The 18,568-nt window shown below is 37.0% G+C and overlaps 2 protein-coding genes and 1 non-coding gene across 3 annotated transcripts; 1 reads left to right on the top strand and 2 right to left on the bottom strand.

Annotated features, from left to right (window-relative positions):
• Positions 1-196: 196 nt before the first annotated feature.
• On the bottom strand, positions 197-2,509 carry LOC119191989 (inositol 1,4,5-trisphosphate receptor type 2-like). Its single transcript, XM_037445845.1, has 3 exons — positions 2,444-2,509; positions 1,932-2,072; positions 197-503 (listed from the first exon to the last, which is right to left on the bottom strand). The coding sequence occupies exons 2-3, from the start codon at positions 1,973-1,975 to the stop codon at positions 230-232; spliced, it is 318 nt and encodes a 105-aa protein (XP_037301742.1). The 5' UTR covers positions 1,976-2,072; positions 2,444-2,509; the 3' UTR covers positions 197-229.
• Positions 1,149-1,218, top strand: Trnag-gcc. The gene has a single exon. It is a non-coding gene; the product is annotated as a tRNA-Gly (tRNA).
• A 4-nt stretch (positions 2,510-2,513) lies between the features above and the next one.
• LOC119191988 (inositol 1,4,5-trisphosphate receptor-like) lies at positions 2,514-16,930 on the bottom strand. The gene is made up of 8 exons (XM_037445844.1): positions 16,807-16,930; positions 16,403-16,473; positions 12,596-12,711; positions 5,015-5,134; positions 4,384-4,501; positions 3,690-3,802; positions 2,881-3,111; positions 2,514-2,555 (listed from the first exon to the last, which is right to left on the bottom strand). Exons 1-8 carry the CDS (start codon positions 16,887-16,889, stop codon positions 2,514-2,516), a joined length of 894 nt encoding a protein of 297 aa, XP_037301741.1. The 5' UTR covers positions 16,890-16,930.
• Positions 16,931-18,568: the final 1,638 nt, after the last annotated feature.

Here is an 18,568-nt window from a genome sequence, read left to right as displayed (position 1 = left end):
TGGTTTTAAACTTAGACCGCCGCTGTTACTCAACCACAATCTGTCATTATTGACCATACTAAAGTCAGTTTGAATGGATTGCAGTTCAACTCAGTTGAACACAGTGAATGTTTGGAACGCCAAATTTAGTACGTAGTATATATGTATCGATGTTTTAATCTCTAAGTGATTCGAGATTTTCAGAATTTTATGTTTTAATTCTTTATCTTTTAAATCAATCTAACAAAGATTAGGGGACAGAAAAGCGAAAAATTCGTAGGCAATCGAATCGCAACCTTACGTACTTTTGCAAACGTTTGAAATTTGTATATGCCTTATGTATATGATCAAAGTGAACCTTATACATTTTCATATACAGTTTCAATTTGCATTTAATACGATTAGCGTACGTAATATTTTGAGTAATATGGGAGCTTACTTTAGACATGACGGGTTTCTCCTCTTCCTTGTCTATAGGTATGGAGGTCGAGTGCACCCATGTATGCGTGCATAAATGCTGTAACCTGTGTGAGAAAATATTTAGTTATTTAACCATTTATTTCATAGGGGCACATTTCAACATTGCGTTACTAAATGAAACCACGTACTCGTCTTTATCTCTGGTAACATGGTGACTAAAATGATTCATGAATAAAAAAAATATTTCGACAAAAATACTGATTTTAGTTTTCTGTTTTTTTTTTTAATCTTTTTGTAGTTTAATGTGTGTAAGAGAATTTCTGACTGAAAGTATGATGTTGCCACTCAGACAAACTCTTTTCGTGTAGTAGTAGTGGCATTAGAGCATGTAAAGAAAAATAAACTTTTATTAATATTAATTTTGTTCAAAACTTACAATTTACTTTATATCTAGGCTAGAATAATTTATAGTAAAACATTTTCAATACTATAAGTATGTGGTTTCATTTACTAAATACGTATTAATTGTAGCCAACATTTTTTTATCTATCTTTTGGTATAATGCCAAAATTTGCATCAAGTCTTCGTCTATAATTATAATGGTACTAAGCTAGGCTGACTTTAATTTACAAATATGTATTGATGTACATTGTGTTTGTGAAATAATAGAAAAAGATATGCAGATACATGATATATATTTTTGTTTCCTAACATCACTGGTTCATAAATTTGACATAACATCGTCATCAGCATCGGTGGTTCAGTGGTAGAATGCTCGCCTGCCACGCGGGCGGCCGGGTTCGATTCCCGGCCGATGCATACTATTTTTACACTTTTTGCATTATATTTATCTTTATACAATTTCATTCATAAAATTTTTATTTAAGAAATTTTTGTACACATTGTAGCAATGTATATGAATTTAGTTTCGATTTGATGTTCAATTGATATTATACAAGTGTATCCGCTGATTCAAGTTTTTATAAGCAGTGCAAAGTAAGAATTTTTTATTTTCCACTTCTGGCACATCAAATTTTCATTTGATGATAAGTATAATGCGGTGAACTTGGTATCCGAACTAACACTATATTGCGGTATGTGGGCGTAGCTAGCCATTTCCAAGGCAGAGCATCTATTTCAGACTAAAATGAAGAGCTCCGAGTTTATGTAACTGCAGATTTTTTTTTTAATTCTTGTAGGCTGCCTCAACATCCTAGGATTGAGCACTATGTAATACTGAAGTGGGTGCGGACCCATCCCTCTCTAGCTACGTCTACAGTGACATATTTTTTTTTAAATACTACCACAGTGATTTCACTGCATTTAAGAGTAACTAGAGGGGTCCAAGTAGTGTTGACTGAGATTCTACGCCAACCCCATATCATTTCTTTTAAATGCAGGTACCACAGTGATTCCACTGCATTATAGTAACTAGAGGGAGTTCAATAGTGTTGCCTGAGATGTTATGCCAGTCGGCCCAATTATGCCGGCCTATTGATCTGACGGTGTTGAATGGCACAGTGTATGTGTACCTGACGTAGCTGCTCTGCGGCACGGGCGCGTCGGAGTGCGTCATGGTGGTGGGGTCGAGCTCGAACAGCGTGGCGATCTCCGACGAGTGCGGCACCGACACCAGCTGGTACGCGGGCTCGCCGGGCTCCACCTGCGCGTCACTGGGAACACCACACAAATGGGTCACATTTATTTGTTGGTATTGAAAAAAAACGAACTAAAATCATGAGTGCAAGTTATTGTTTTTATTTTGCTTAGACAAAATATGATGTTTTTTGTTGGTGTTGAAATGTATTAGTTCTTTTTGCAAAATTTACATACTGAGATTTTTTATTTTAAGTATTTTTGAGAACATTAAATTTCGATGTCCAAATATAATGTGGTCATTAGACATTTGCCTGAATTTAGCTTGTCAATGTATCTATAACGAAATTATTCGGAATAACTCAATATGGTTGGTTTATATCATGCTCGAAGGACCAAAAAATCAATTAAATTTATTTACACATATTTATATCACAGATATACTCACGGAGGCCTGGTACACGCCTCGGCAGCCAAGTAATGTCCCGTGGCGAGATGTTTGAACCTGAAGATCGAGTTCAATGGCCAGCGCCACCGCGACACGGGTCGTGTTGTACTACCTGTAAAGATATAGGAAAATATGTTTGAAATGATACCAGCCATTTTAAAGTAAACTATATATACGACTCAACAAAGTCTAGCGAACAAGCAAAGTATATCAACTTATTTATGAACCCTCTTTAAAAAAAGTTCTTGTCACTAAAATTTTAAAGTGAAGGTAGAAAGTGCATTAGTGTACTAATAATTAAATTATATGCTATAGGTACTGGTGTGTAATACCACTTTAACACACAGTGCTCGACTTCTACATTTACATCGTTTTTCAGGCAGGTCAAACATCTTCGTCACTACCATGGCTACAGTCTTACAACTTATCACATTCACCTCAATCTCCCACAGCGCTTTACTACTGGTCGCGGCGGTGGCGCTGGACCTGCCCGTGGTCCTCAGGAACACGTGCTGCCGCTTCTGATACTCGTCCATGGTGAGGAACTTCTCCTGCTCCGCATGGAAGAGACGCACCACGTCGCCGCCCTTCAGGATCTCCTCTTGATTCTCCTTGTGCTCCAGGAATAGCGTCACCTTCCAAGACGTTGATGAGTTTACCACGTTTACCTGCAAGTTATAATTTGATGGTTGTAGTTTGTAAACCTCATTTAGTTATGGTTGTTTTGTGAAGATTAATAAATCGTTCTATTTTTTGTCCAGAATATAGATAGGGTTAATTAATAGGTTTCTAGAGTCTTGTCTGTACAGAGTCTAAACATCTATCAATCTATTTTTATTTAACTTAAGATGACTTAAAACTTTGGAGTGAATTTAAACAGAATCCACCCCAAAGTATCGTAGAAGCCTAGTCTATTTGTCATATGAAGAAATAATACTTTTAAATCATGGCTACCGAAGACTGTTACTCTTTTAGTGGAGAAGCGGCAGAAAGAACGTCATTTTGATGGTACTAAAACTCGATACAACCATATAATAAAAATAATAATATTAATATCAGCCTTGTATTATATATTGTCCCACTGCTGGGCATGGATCTCCTCTACTACTAAAAGGGGTTAGGCTTTAGTCTACCACGCTGACCTAGTGCAGATTGGTAGGCTTCACATAACCTCAAAATTCCTATAGAGCATTTCTCAGGTAAGGAGGTTTCCTCACGATGTTTTCCTTCATTTATTGAATCTCACCTCCATACATCCAGCGTTGTCGGGCAGTTCGTGGTTGGAGGAAACGTGTAAAACTTGCTGGCCGGCATTGACAGGGTTCATTATCACCTTGTCGCCAACCACCACGTTGTCGCCTGAACACAAGAGTTATTGAAGATATATTATTAAAATGCGACTAATAATTAATTAACCAAAGTAAACAGATTGGTTGAAAGCTTTTATGAGTTATTAAAACTGCAGCTAGAAAATTTATTAAAATGCGACAAATAATTAATTACCTAAAATAAATAGATTAGTTGAAATGGTATATCACTTATTAAGAATGCAGCTAGGAGAAGGAATTAAACATTATCTAGTAGATTCCGTTGCGTTGGCATCAGAAAGGCAGAGTTTGCTTCTATGTACAAATTTTTTTTTGAAAAAAAAAGTGTTTGGTATTTATTAGTAATTATTAACCAACTTTTCAGAATCACAAATAGTTCTTTAGATTACCTACTATGTTAAAACTTAACTTTATCTCTTTTATTAATATAGATAGACAAACCGCCATTTTAATAAACGATCCCAACCGCCTTTTTTCGATCTATTTCAAAATGGACCAATCAGAACAGAGTGTTTTTGACATGCTTACAAATGAGTAGTTTTGATTGGTTCATTCTCGGAGTCGGATTAAAGATTGAGATCGCTTTTGAAAAGGGTTGAAAGCGATACGCACCAGTCGACCGGAGTTTATAGAAAGGCATAACATAAAACCAGGAGCCCTCGTTCCCGTTCGCGTCCAGATGCACCCGCATCGCGTTCTTCTCGAGCAATGCGGGCAACCTTTTGTTGACCTGGAACGTATATCGATTAATTGGTATATCAAGTCCTTGAACAAATGTAGCGTGAGAATCAACCACTAAATGTATACTAGTTCTTTGAATCTTTATCAATATATAAAGCTGAAGGGTTGTTTGTTTGTTTGAACGCGTAATGTCAGGAACTTTTAACCGATTTTAATTATTTATTTTCAATGATAGGAAGCTACATTCCTAATGAATGTTATAAGCTACTTTTATATACTGGAATTTTTTCACGCGGTTAGAGCCACTAGCAAAAGTTACTATGACAGAAACGATACGGACATTTGTGTTGTGGGGCTGATAACTCAATTTCGTAGATGTTTACGCTAATTCCAACTCCTCCCTATCTTTCTATTTGATTAATTTTATTGCGAAAGACAAATTAGTGTTCACTAAGACTCGCCGAGCTACTCGGTGTCATAAAATGCGTGCCACTGCTGATCCTGGCTTACAGGAGTTGTGGTGGGGGTGGGAAAGTCTCTAAAACACGTGTAAGATACTCACAGTAAGGTATTTGTTGGACTTGACGTGCAGCAGTTGTACCACGCTGCCGTACTGCACGACCGTGCCCAATAGCTTTTTGTTTTCCAACTCATTCTGCTTCTTCTCTATCTCAGCGGCATGCTGCAAACCAAAACACATTACATATAGTTTAATTATAATCGTTAACATATAGACATACTAGTATATTATGTCGCCCCATTCGAGCATAAAGTAAAATAATTATTGTAATCAACTCTATTTAAAAAATTGCCTGCCGGGTAAAGAATCCACGAACTCGGGTTAACAACCCGTATGAGCCGCCAAAAGATCAATAACTCTCTTTCAAAATACAGTTTTTCAGCAATAAAAAATAATAAATAAAGTGGCGTAAGGTGCACAAAGTTCTTTCGTATAAAATAATTCTTCATTAGTACACAAATTCATTAATTCAACACATTTTCATAATAATTCATTTCCACGATATAACAAAGTTGTTTATTACCCGAAACGCACATTAATACACATATTTGTTACCACGCCGTTATGTCATCGTAATAAAAGCTATATTCCTTTGAAGTTATATTTAAATCCTAAGAAATTAATCGGCCTGTAGACGTTAATGCGTCCCCACACGTTTGTAATTTGGGACGCGGCGGTGTTATGGTTATTTTGTGTTGTAATATTGATTTATGGTTTATCTATGGGAATTTTTAACTTTTATGTGACTCAACGCTCGTTAATAAAAATATTGAAAAGAAAGTATATAATAGTGCAGTGCTTTGTGTCAAGTGACAATGTACTTTGATTAAGAAATCCGGACAAGTGAGACTGGACTCGTGTTCGAGAGTACCCTAGACTACCTTTTTCTTATAAAGTATATGTTTACTGTTTAGATATTTCCTTAAAATGCGCTATAAAACATTTCTTCCTGTAAAATTTCATAATTCTAGATCATCAAAAAGTACCCTATTAGTTTTGATTCTCGTGTACAATCGAAAAGTAAAATCAAATCTTGTCAATGCATTGATTTACAAGTTTTTATTTTCACAGATGAAAGAGACCGTAGATCCGAGTACTTGCTATACATTTCAACTTGATACATTTACGCGTCCTTGAGAAAAAAGGTCTTGCTAGACAGTCAGACGAACAAATAACAACAAAAAAACTTATAAAGGTTCTTTTAGATACGGAACCCTAAAAATAAGAAAATCCTAAGTTTAATAAGATCATGTGCGGATAGGCGTAGTAAACGAGTATTTTTATGTATTGGCCCGGCTGTGACTCCACTGCATCTGATGGTAAGTGAAATGGGGTCTAGACTACACGACACATACATACATAACATCACGCATTTTATCCCCGAAGAGGTATGCAGAGGCGCAACTAGGGCACCCACTTTTCGCCAAGTATGTTCCGTCCCATGATGTGATAGGGGGCGAGCCTATCGCCATATCGGGCACAAATTCCAGACTCCGGGCTGATACTGAGCAGAAAAACCCAAATATCACTTTGCCCGACCCGGGTTTCGAACCCAGAACCTCAGAGCGCTATTGTACCGGACATGCAATACAACTACGCCACCGAGGCAGTCAGACTAGACTGACGAGAGACGATGACCCTTCAGGATTCTACTCGTTTTACATACATTACCAAAATCGAAAATAAGACAAAGCTTACTTTTCGGAAACACCACTATTACGTTCTAAGAGAGTTCACTATTGCTCGTGTAGTATTTTATTTAGTTACCAGACGCAGAGCAGAAGTTACGAGACACTTAATACTTACAAGTTGTTAAAACTTTACAGTAAAAAGTAGTTAAACTTTACAGTAACCTCTGTTTAATAGTAACATCGTTAAAAACTTACCTTATGCAGCCACAAACTTTTTTTAAAGTGAGAATAAAATGAAATTATTTTTCTAGAAAGGACGTCATGATACGTCCTTAGTAGATAGTGGGTTGTATTATAAAGTCTGTATATTGTCACTGAATCAAAAAGATACGCAGTAAGACAAAAGAAACTACTTTGTCAATTAAAGTATTAAGCATAATTTGAAATTGATCCTTGACAAACACTTTTTAAAGTGAAATTAAAACGTTTTTTTCTAGTCCGAACGTCATGACACATCTATAGTATGTGTATAAGGATTGTACTATAAAGGCCGTATGTCCTTACTGAATTAAAAAAAATATATACTGTAGTGCAAAATGAACCAGTCTTCTAAGTAAAGCATTAAATATAATTTAAAATTGATCCATCAGGTCTAATGGATTTATATGGATCATTTTTATGACGTAAGACGGGGAAGTCGCTTGCCTATTTATAAACACCACGGTGCCAGGATAGTCTAAAAGCCGTTTTAATAAACGATCCCAATCGTCAATCTTCGAATCCCATTACGAGAATGAACTAATCAAAATAATTCATTTGTAAGCATGTCAAAAACCTTGGTTCTGATTAGTTCATTTTTGAGATGGATCGAATAAAATGGTTGGGAGTGTTTATTGAAATGGCGTTTAGACATCGTTCGGAAACAAACCGTTAGGCGCGAGTAAATGTTTTCATCGGGGTGTTTACATGCTAACGTGCAAACAACACTCATCAACCGATCGGGGTCACGGGGTATAACCGTGGCATTATGTCTTCCTTTATAGTTCCTTATATAGTCTAAGCATAAAGGAGCAGAAAGACCCAATGTCTTAAATCACAAGCACTGCACATTGCGCTCGTTTTATTTAAACCCATTATTTGCCCTTAAGCCCTTAATCTTCAACGATAAAAATAAGAAGCTTAACTTGTTTGAAAGTTTTGAGTTACCGCTATCGATCGGAACATTCATCGGACATCTTCTATGAATATTAAATCGAGCGAGCGAAACGAGCAATTTGAAGCATGAAAGCCGCGGGAACAGGGATTTAACCTCGCAAAACTTTTTCAGGCGTGTGTTCAGTAGTTGAAAAGCGAGGTTTTGAAATTGTTTTCCGTATCAGGGCAATGTTTTCGGGTATTTTTATTTGTAAAAACTAACACATGGAGTGTCATTGACTCCTATTTCCTATAAATTCGGAGATTTCTCTTGGTATGATATTTGTAACCGCCAGGATAGCGGCCATCTTACGAGGTGTTAAACCCGCCATAGATGCCCACGGAAATGTCGTGTTTCGGCATCAGCCTGCGTGTCTACTTTCAAGCAGGCCGGCATAATTATATCGACTGGCGAGGGGTAATCATTGACGGCTATGATGAAATTAATCAAGACTCTATATGGACCCTACTACTTTTATAATCAGGTGCTGTGGAATTAAAAAAATTACAATGGAGGAGCGCCTCAACCTAAATCTTCGGGAAAAATTGCGTGCTATCATGAAACACTAACAACTCCGGCACCTTACTGAACCCATTAACCAAACACTGCCATTCTGACGCAATGATTCAACACCAATCAATAAAATAAATCTCGAAAAACGTCAATTAACGTCAAAATGAAAACGTCCCGACACGTCGCACGTCACGATAGATACCAATTCGGACGTCGCATAATCGAAACGGATTAAAGATACGATGACCCGCGTGTATTAATAAACTGTGATAAATTTACGTGCCGAGCAATTTTTTTACAGTTACCGAAGCCCACGCGCGTTTTTGCGTCGATTTTTTGTCGATTATTTGTGCACGATGCAACAGTTTATATTTGACATTTGCTTTACACGAGCTGATATTGTTGCAAATGGCTAGGCGGGTTTCTATGCGAGAGTCCGCCTGGAGTTCTTGCGATGATATATTTCAAGCTAAATTTGCATTATAAAGCGTGGTTAAGATTAGTAAGGAAACCACAAATTACTTGACACGACAAGATAGGGAGGAGTAAAACTTTTTGGTCTCGGAATAGTTTATTTAAATGCTAATAAGTTCGTTGTTATATAAGGTCTATCTAATAGTTGATTAATAATGAATATAATGTGTAGGTACCTTAGGAAGACATGCACAGAATCGACAATTTAGTGGAATTCAAATTATGAAATTAATGACGCAATATTCATACTATTAACAATTTAAAAGGAGGAAACTAAAGAAAACATATTAGAAATGTGATGTATTAAAAATAATTATAGGCATCACTAACAAGACCATTATTTGTTACAAAACTTACCTACAAATGGGAAAATTATAATATTTCATTATCGTAATTATTTTAAAATACTATACAAACTATAAGAAAAAATAAGATAATCATATTATTGCTAGGAATGGCTAAAATACTCTTCTATTTATAAGACAGAAATAAAAAAACATACTATTAACAGAAATGGCAAAAATACTCTTCTCTCTTGAAACAGAAATAAGATAATCATACTATTACAATCATTGTCTAAAAATAGCCTCAAACTCTCTATAAGACAAAAATAAACTTACTATAACCAGAATTGGCTAATATACTCTATCTATTTATAAGAAAAACATACTATTATCAGCATTGGCTGAAAATACTCCTCAAACTCTCTATGAAACAGAAATAAGAAAAACATACTATTACCAGAATAAGCTAAAAATACTCTCAAACTATGCATAATAAGACACAATTCCCGGAGGCCACTATGCAATTCAGATCGACTCCAGACTGGCGAGTGAGAATGTAAAACGTCTACATTATTCAGTCATTCGAGATACAGACACGGTAATCAATATCAATAAAAACTGGTGCTGTACTCGCGAGCGTAGGGTTGCCGCGCGCGAGATTCATCTATATTATTTACAAAGATTTGTTTATTAAGATGCACAGTTTGGGATGTTGAGTCTAGAATCTGTCGAGGCGTTATCATCTCTCGTCAGTCGACATTCTATTGGACCTCGTACAACTTGGCATCAGGTACGGTGGGGTCAGTTGGTCGTGCACGTTTAAAAACAGTTAATCTTCGTGTAAGTGTCATTATTAATTTTACTAATGCTTTCTTTATTTTGTGACAGTTATAAGAATATACATATTATGTAAACACACTCCAGAGTTAAGCTAACAAAACGTTTGCAAACATTTCTTAAACTACCGTAATATTTTATAATTTAACCTTATTCGGGATACGTTAATTTCTACGCTCTTAACCATATACTATGTTGTCTATTAGAATTTTCATGTAAGTAAATCTGTGATTAAATCTATAGCATTAGAAAAGCGTAAATTGTCTAAGACGTGCTATTTTTGTAATAAAACATTTTTATTACTCGATCATATTTCCATCACGCAATAACTTTAAGTTGATTTGAAATATTTATGATCACTTTCACGTATCATAACTCAGGGCTAAGCACTTTTACATTATTTATAATAATGCATATTTATTACAATTATAATAAATTTGTTACTTTACGATGTCGAAGTCAATATACAACTCAAAAGTGTATAAATAGAATAAAAATACTATGTTTTATTTTAGCGACATTGTGTTGTTATCCTTTAATAATATACTTCAAATCTATAGTAATATATAAAGCTGAAGACATTTTTTAACGCGCTTATCTCAGGACGTAATAACCGAATAAAAAAAAATACTAATAGAAAACTACATTACTTCGAGCGCTGTACGCTATTTTTATCCGGTGATTTGTCCCGGAAAATCTTATTCACTCAGGCGGAGGAGTAGGAAGACCTTCAGCCGATAAATTTGTATAAAAATGGGGATGCAATGTCCAGTGCCGCTTGATTTTTCTTACATCACTAGTCAATTTGTCATGACATAAGACAGATCGACATTTTGCATCACATCAGTGTCAATTTGGCATGATATGTCATGACAGATACAAAAAAATAATTTATACTATACCTGCCATTTGACAACCCTACGTTCGAGCCGTATCTAAAGCAAGCAAAAGCGGGAAAAATGCTGTTTTGGCGCACAATATGTTACAGACACGGGCGTTACATCACTGTAATGTGATTTGAATGTTTCAGCACAATGAACGTCTTACTGCGATCTTCATTAGAATTCATTTTAAATGTAAACATATTGAAGTGTTACTTTTAAGTATAAAAGAGTAATTCATAATGAGTATTTAAACTTTGATTTAAGTTTAGTTTTGATGATTACAACTTGTGAAATATTGAGTAAAATGTTTGTTTATTTAAAGGGTTGATTTTAATCATCAGATTAAAGTTATATCAGCCCTGTATTATACACTGTCCCACTGTTGCACACGGGGCTCCTCTACTACTGAGAGGGATTAGGCCGTAGTCCACCACGCGGACCCAGTAAATAATATCAGCCCTGTATTATATACTGTTCCACAGCTGGGCACGAGCCTCCTCTACTACTGAGAGGGTAAAGACCTTAGTCCACCACAGCGGCCTAGTGCCGATTTGTAGACTTCACATACCCTCAAAATGATTATAGAGAATTTCTTAGGTTTGCAGGTTCCCACACGATGTTTTCCTTCACAGTTAAAGCAAGCGATAATTCAATAACTTTACAAAAGTCAAAGATGCGTGCCCTTGGGTTTTGAACCTGCAGACATTCGTCTCGGCAGTGCGTTCCACGCCTAACTAGGCTATCGCCGCTTAAAAGTTATTTATACCATAAAACAGAGGCTGAAAGAAGTAAATTTGACAAACGATAAAATTGTTAATCATTCGTCTCATATTTATTTTTAGACGAATGACGATTGAAAAATCCGCCTTTATCAAATATATGGTATTGGTTATTTCTTACTTCTATTCATTAAATTTTTCTTGAGAAATTTCTACGTTGTGGAATCTGCTATCACTAGTCTAGCGTGGTGGACTAAGATCGAAACCTCTCAGTAGTAGAGTACGGTGTCTGTCTGTCTGTTAGCACTAGTCTAGCGTGATAGTCTAAGGCCCAAACTTCCCAGTAGTAGAGGCCGGTGGCCAGTTGTGACGGTACCCTCGACACTTTGTCATGGTACAATAGTGACGAAAACTGACTTTCCGTAAGGGAAGCCGACAATAATTATAGGTACTAATACTAATTATAATTCCATTTTAGGCCAATGTGCTACAAATATTAATTATTTATTAACTAATATCATTTAAAAGTTTGCTTTCATATATTACGAACGGGAAGCCGGTAGGAATCCGCTTGTATGAACCCTTCACCACTGTGGTCCCAAAAACCCTGACATCGTGGTTGCTTTATTTGCCCCTCTACTTATCCTTTTCGTGAACTAATACTATGGACATATTGGTTTACCACAATATCCAAACCCAAATACCCCCTTCCCCCTGAGGGCAATTCCTGTGCGCTCGGTGACCACACCGAATGCACGGCCACGCATGGGGGAACATTTGTCGCGGCCCTAGGCACACAGATAAGAGTGTTTACCTCATGGTTGCAATTCCACATAGGGGTCTATGAAGGACTCGTGAGGATTTCCTCTCATCACTCCGCCAATCCTAATCTTTCCTTCCCCTTCTTTACTCCCCTATTTCTCCACTTCCTCTCTTCCTCCAGGGCCCCCAGTCGCTAAGCTAGGGGGAACCAGTATACCGTTCGCAGGTTTCCTTCGATGTTGACTGCGGGGACTGTACTAAAAAGAAAACCCAAATACCCCTAGCGGAAATCGAACTGGTGACAGATTAGCTATAAGCACTCACATGTAACCTCTTCAACAGGCCGGTATCTGTGTTAGAGTTTGCCGACTGTTTCGCTGTATTCCAGAACTGCTTCTGGGCGGAGTAACGGTTCATAGGACATATCCTAAACAGGCAATCTGGAAACAAAACACATTGATTAATATAATACATTGACGTATATTCTATAGACACCAACGTCCATATAAACTACTAGCTTTTGCCCGCGGCTCCGCCCGCGTTATAAAGTTTTTCAGGCTAAAGTTTTCCGTTATAAAAGTAGTAGTTTCCCGGGAGCCTATGTTCTTCCCAGGGTTTCAAACTGTCTCCATACCAAATTTCATCTTAATACGTTGGGTAGTTGTTGAGTTTAAGACGTTCAGGCAGACAGATACAGCGGAGGGCTTTGTTTTATAATATATTTTTTAGAACTTTTTAAGAGGAACAATCCCGTCATACATCATTGTTGCATAACTTTAACCGTTTACGCAGCGCACGCAACGGAAGCTCTCAAAACTAATAAATTGTTCCCGTTTTTCAACATGTTTCATTACTGCTCCGTTCCTATTGGTCATAGCGTGATGATATATAACTTAGAGCACTCCACAAACAAAGGGCTATTCAACACAAAAAAAAAATTCTGTTCGAATCGGTAGTTCCTGAGATTAGCCATTACTGCTCCGCTCCCATTGGGTATAGCGTGATGATATATAGCCTATAGTACTCCACGAACAAAGGGCTATCTAACGCAAAAATATTTTTTCAGTTTGGACCGGTAGTTCCTGAGATTAGCCATGACTGCTCCGCTCCTATTGGGTATAGCGTGATGATATATAGCCTATAGCACTCCACGAACAAAGGGCTATCCAACGCAAAAAGAACTTTTCAGTTTGGACCGGTAGTTCCTGAGATTAGCGCGTCCAAACAAACAAACAAACAAACAAACTCTTCAGCTTTATATAATAGTATAGATTATTTAGAAATTTTAAAGGGGAATAATCCCGTCATACATCATTGTTGCATAACTTTAACTGTTTACGCAGCGCACGCAACGGAAGCTCTCAAAACTAATTTTTCCCCGTTTTTGCAACATGTTTCATTACTGCTCCGCTCCGATTGGTCATAGCGTGATGATATATAGCCTATAGCACTCCAGGAACAAAGTGCTATCCAACACAAAAATATTTTTTTCAGTTCGATCTGATAGTTCCTGAGATTAGCCATTACTGCTCCGCTCCTATTGGTCATAGCGTGACGATATATACCCCATAGTACTCCACGAATAAAGAACTATCCAACACAAAAGAATTTTTCAGTTCGAACCGGTAGTTCCTGAGATTAGCCATTACTGCTCCGCTCCTATTGGTCATAGCGTGATGATATATAGCCTATAGCACTACATTAATAAAGATCTATCCAACACAAAAAGAATTTTTCAGTTCGAACCGGTAGTTCCTGAGATTAGTCATTACTGCTCCGCTCCTATTGGTCATAGCGTGATGATATATAGCCTATAGCACTCCACGAACAAAGGGCTATCCAACACAAAAAGAATTTTTCAGTTTGGACCGGTAGTTCCTGAGATTAGCCATTACTGCCCCGCTCCCATTGGGTATAGCGTGATGATATATAGCCTATAGCACTCCACGAACAAAGGGCTATCCAACGCAAAAAGAATTTTTCAATTTGGACTGGTAGTTCCTGAGATTAGCGCGTTCAAACAAACAAACAAACAAACAAACTCTTCAGCTTTATATAATAGTATAGATTTGTTTAAAATCTGAACTAAAATGGCAACCAAAACGTCACTGTTATAACCTATTTATTCACTTGAACAACAAATAATTTTACTAATATATTCACATCTAGGTTTACATTTAGACTCGAGTTCTTATATTATGAGCGTCGCTCCGTACATATCCACACACTGTAAATGTTGAAATCATACTAAAGTCAGCTGTACGGATTGCAGTACAGTTGAGTCGAATACAATAAGTGTACGGAACGCCAGATATAGTACGTAGTAAATCTATATCGACGATATAATACGATTATTTCCCTACAAATCGTCGGGGATAGTGCAATACCGTGTAAGCGATAAATAAACACACACACACACACGTACACATCATGCCTTTTTACTCAAAAGGGTAGGCAGACGTGCAAATCATGGCACCTAGTAGTCGTTAAGTGTGTTGCGCCCATGTTATGATAGGGAGTGAGCCTATCGCCACATCGGGCATAAATTCAAGACTCCGGTCGGATAGTAAGCAGAAAACCCAAATATGGCTTTGCTCAACCCGGCATTTAAACCCGGGACCGTAAAGCAGTGGTCATATCGCGTACGCGATACAACTACGCCACCGGTAGTCGCAGTAGATACAAATAATAATTTAGAATTATCAATCGTAAGTTTGGTACAGTAAGTATCAATTTCAATTTGACTTTTACATCACTTACGCAGTGCTCCACTATCCCCGAGTCCCGAATGAAATTATAATGTTTTTACACCATTGATAAGGCCTTTTGGCAACACTCGATTTTTTAACGCAATATCGGATTTGATAGTTGTTTTCATTAGAAAAGATTTGGTACTTCATTTTGTGCCAACGTTATATGAAAGCAGTGAAAGATTTTAATGGAGTTTTTAATGTCCCTATGAAAATAGTAATCGTCAATATTCTATTGCAGTAATAATAAATTTGGCACCAAGAAGCTGTTTCATTTCACTAATATTTCCAAAAAAAGCAATACTCACAAATTAGGAAAATAAATTTCTCATTGCATCATTTTATTGTTATCGCCATTTGGAACGGAAACTATAATCCAATTACCTATACATATTATTTAACAAAATCCCTTTTCTGTCTGTCTGTATGTTATCGATTTTCTCAAAATCTACGCAACGGATTTTTATGAAATTGGGTATGGAGATAGTTTAAGACCCTGGGAAGGTTATAGGTTACTTTCTATCCTGGAAAAATATATAGCGGGACTTTTATCCCGGAAAACACCTTAACACGGGCGAAGCCGCAAGCAAAAGCTAGTTGTTTATGAAGCAAGACATTTGCGACATATCTATCGATACTTCGACAAATAGTCGTCCGCGTGCAATAAATCCTTGTTGCTAACTAAAATACACGCATTTGACGCGTTTGAAATTCCCCGCTCAAGGGTACGAAAACAAAAAAATCCGTCACTACAACCGTCTTAAACGGAAATATATCGGTTTGTTTATACGTCGCCTTTTTACATTAAACTCTGATTTATATGTACATAAATTGTTTTCAATTTATATCTGCCTTATTGATGAGGCATTGTGGGTGTTGGGAAAGTGATGTTTTAGGATAGGTATGTAGCTCTGAGGGGTAAGCAGAGATTCCCTGTGACAGAGCGAGCTCTTTTATTTATTCCTTTGAATGACGAGATGAGCTTGCCGTTCGCCCGATGGTAAGCATCGACCGGCCATAAACATTAACAACATCCAACACCTTGAATTACAAAGTGTTTGGTATTCCACTGCGCTCGCCATCCTGATACATGAGATGTTAAGTCTTATTACGTCAAGTAGTTACATTAGCTACAATGCCTTTCATTTAGCAAATACAAACCCAGACATAACAGAAAAAACATTAATTTCCCTGACGCGGGTATCGAACCCATGACCTCAGCACGGCAGTCCTACCGCGCACGCAACACAAACACAACATTTACTTTGCAGCGAATGATAATAGTTTTAAAAATAGAACACAGCAAAAAGAAATTAAAACGCCGGCTCAAAGGCAAGAGGTTTTCAAAATACCCTTAAAAGAGGTAATAAGGTTGACTCACCTCGGAACTTTTTGGGCGGATCAGTCAGGTCACCGGCTTCGGGACATACCACGCATCTGTCATCTACCAACCTGGGGAAGATATTAATTATACCTATGAAATATTGACAATGACGCTCGACATGGATGGGTTGCCAATACTAAGACATCGTTTTGTATCTTTTATTGTTTATTTGAGATTAATGATATCACATACACAATTTTTTCATTTATCCTTATCTAGTTTTATATGGAGAATTCGCAATTTTCAAATCATGATACAGGAACGATTTGTCAATATATTTTTAGATGATATAAGAATAAACCAACACAAACTATTGGCCGAACTGGGATTCGAACCCAAGACCTCCCAGCCCACAGTCCCAGGCTACAATAAAGTCTATTATAAATATGTATAGTACTCACCCTAAAGTACTGAGAAAACCTGAAACAGTCCCTCCGCATAGAGAGAGACGATGTCCCCCCTGGTGCAAGAAGCTGTCTCCCATCCTCGCACCGTCTCCGCACCCCCACCATGCAACGACACCTGAACAACACAACAATCTCTAATGTAGTACATTCCAAAAAAAAAAGTGTAAAAACGTTTTTACCAACAAAAAAAAATATCCAGTCATTGATTTCTATATTTTAGAGCACGCAAAATTCAAATAAAAAGATACTTAGTATAAAACAAAAAAGTTTTTATAAAAAATTCAACTGTCAATTTTATTTTTATTCAAGACGCGTGAGTTTAAAATGGAGTAAACGTAGGTAAACTACGATCGAATTCGTTTTTATTAAATCGGCACTATGAAATATTTACGAGATGGCTGCCAAAATTTGCTTACAAACTGTTAAATATTCTCGGCAAAGACGCGGTAGTAAATAAGCAGTAAGCAGCTTCAGAAACTACATTGTAACATTAGTAATCAATTCATTCCATTTGGGACCAACCATAAATTACGTCACAAGAATTTCATGATTTTTGACCTCTCCGTCCTTGACACACGTGGTCAGATTTGCATGACCTTGGAGTAGTCACATGTTTTGAACTTTTACACATACCTATGTAAAGCCAGAGATAGAATATATTTTTTAGTTTTTTTTTTTTACAATTAATCTTGTGTTTTAATACTGAAGGTATTGCCACGTGATGTCACGAAACTTATAATCCCCGCTTCTTTGTCACATAATAACACACTTCGTTGGCCCCTTCCCCCCTCTAAACGTGTAACATAATTTATAGATGACCTCTTTGGACTGATTTTAAAAACTATCCGGAATATAGAAAGCGTAGGCATTTGATAATGCATATGCCACACAATTGCTCAAAGACTGCTATACAAAAAATGGTCTCCCTTTCCTAATTTCTAATAATTTCCTGTAAGACCAGCAGCGCATCAAGTATTCTCGTAGTTGTGTTTTTATACATCAGGGATAAGTTACCTCACTCGTTCAACTATAAAAATACATAAATATACCACGCATAACTTGTAACTCGTAACCCAAATTCACAGTTTATTCGTCTATATTTACATGCAAGTTCATACAATTTATTTATTCCCACGCGTTCAATGGTAAGTCTGGGCAACTTCTATATCGCACGTCAATCGAGCTTGTCTGGGAACTGTAATTGTTTCAGTATTTACACTAGATTTAAGACAGTTGTTGGCAAATTATTTACTCGATAGATTTACGATATTTTTTTACTGTCGGCGTATTATACGAGTTTTCTTAAGCGTTGGGTGTTCTTACATTTTTCATTCTTTTATACTAGACTAGCTTTTGCCCGCGGCTCCGCCCGCGTTATAAAGTTTTTTAGGCTAAAGTTTTCCGTTATAAAAGTAGTAGTTTCCCGGCAGCCTCTCAAACTGTCTCCATACCAAATTTCATCTTAATACGTTGGGTAGTTTTTGAGTTTAACACGTTCAGGCAGACAGATGCAGCGGGGGACTTTGTTTTATAATATATTTTTTAGAACTTTTTAAGAGGAATAATCCCGTCATACATCATTGTTGCATAACTTTAACCGTTTACGCAGCGCACGCAACGGAAGCTCTCAAAACTAATAATTTTTCCCCGTTTTCGCAACATGTTTCATTACTGCTCCGCTCCGATTGGTCATAGCGTGATGATATATAGCCTATAGCACTCCAGGAACAAAGGGCTATCCAACACAAAAATATTT

This window comes from Manduca sexta, unplaced genomic scaffold, assembly GCF_014839805.1.
Source record: "Manduca sexta isolate Smith_Timp_Sample1 unplaced genomic scaffold, JHU_Msex_v1.0 HiC_scaffold_2200, whole genome shotgun sequence".
Classification (NCBI taxonomy): domain Eukaryota; kingdom Metazoa; phylum Arthropoda; class Insecta; order Lepidoptera; family Sphingidae; genus Manduca; species Manduca sexta.
This window is presented reverse-complemented; position numbering and strand designations above follow the sequence as displayed.

Bases quoted from the DNA above. Each gene is read 5' to 3' on its own strand.
- LOC119191989 (XM_037445845.1), bottom strand. From the start codon at position 1,975: ATGACGCACTCCGACGCGCCCGTGCCGCAGAGCAGCTACGTCAG. The intron at 504-1,931 runs GTACACATACAC...TTTCTCACACAG, and splicing joins CCGCAGAGCAGCTACGTCAG to GTTACAGCATTTATGCACGC.
- LOC119191988 (XM_037445844.1), bottom strand. From the start codon at position 16,889: ATGGGAGACAGCTTCTTGCACCAGGGGGGACATCGTCTCTCTCTATGC. The intron at 16,474-16,806 runs GTGAGTACTATA...TATCTTCCCCAG, and splicing joins GGTTTTCTCAGTACTTTAGG to GTTGGTAGATGACAGATGCG. The intron at 4,502-5,014 runs GTGAGTATCTTA...TATACGTTCCAG, and splicing joins AGTCCAACAAATACCTTACT to GTCAACAAAAGGTTGCCCGC.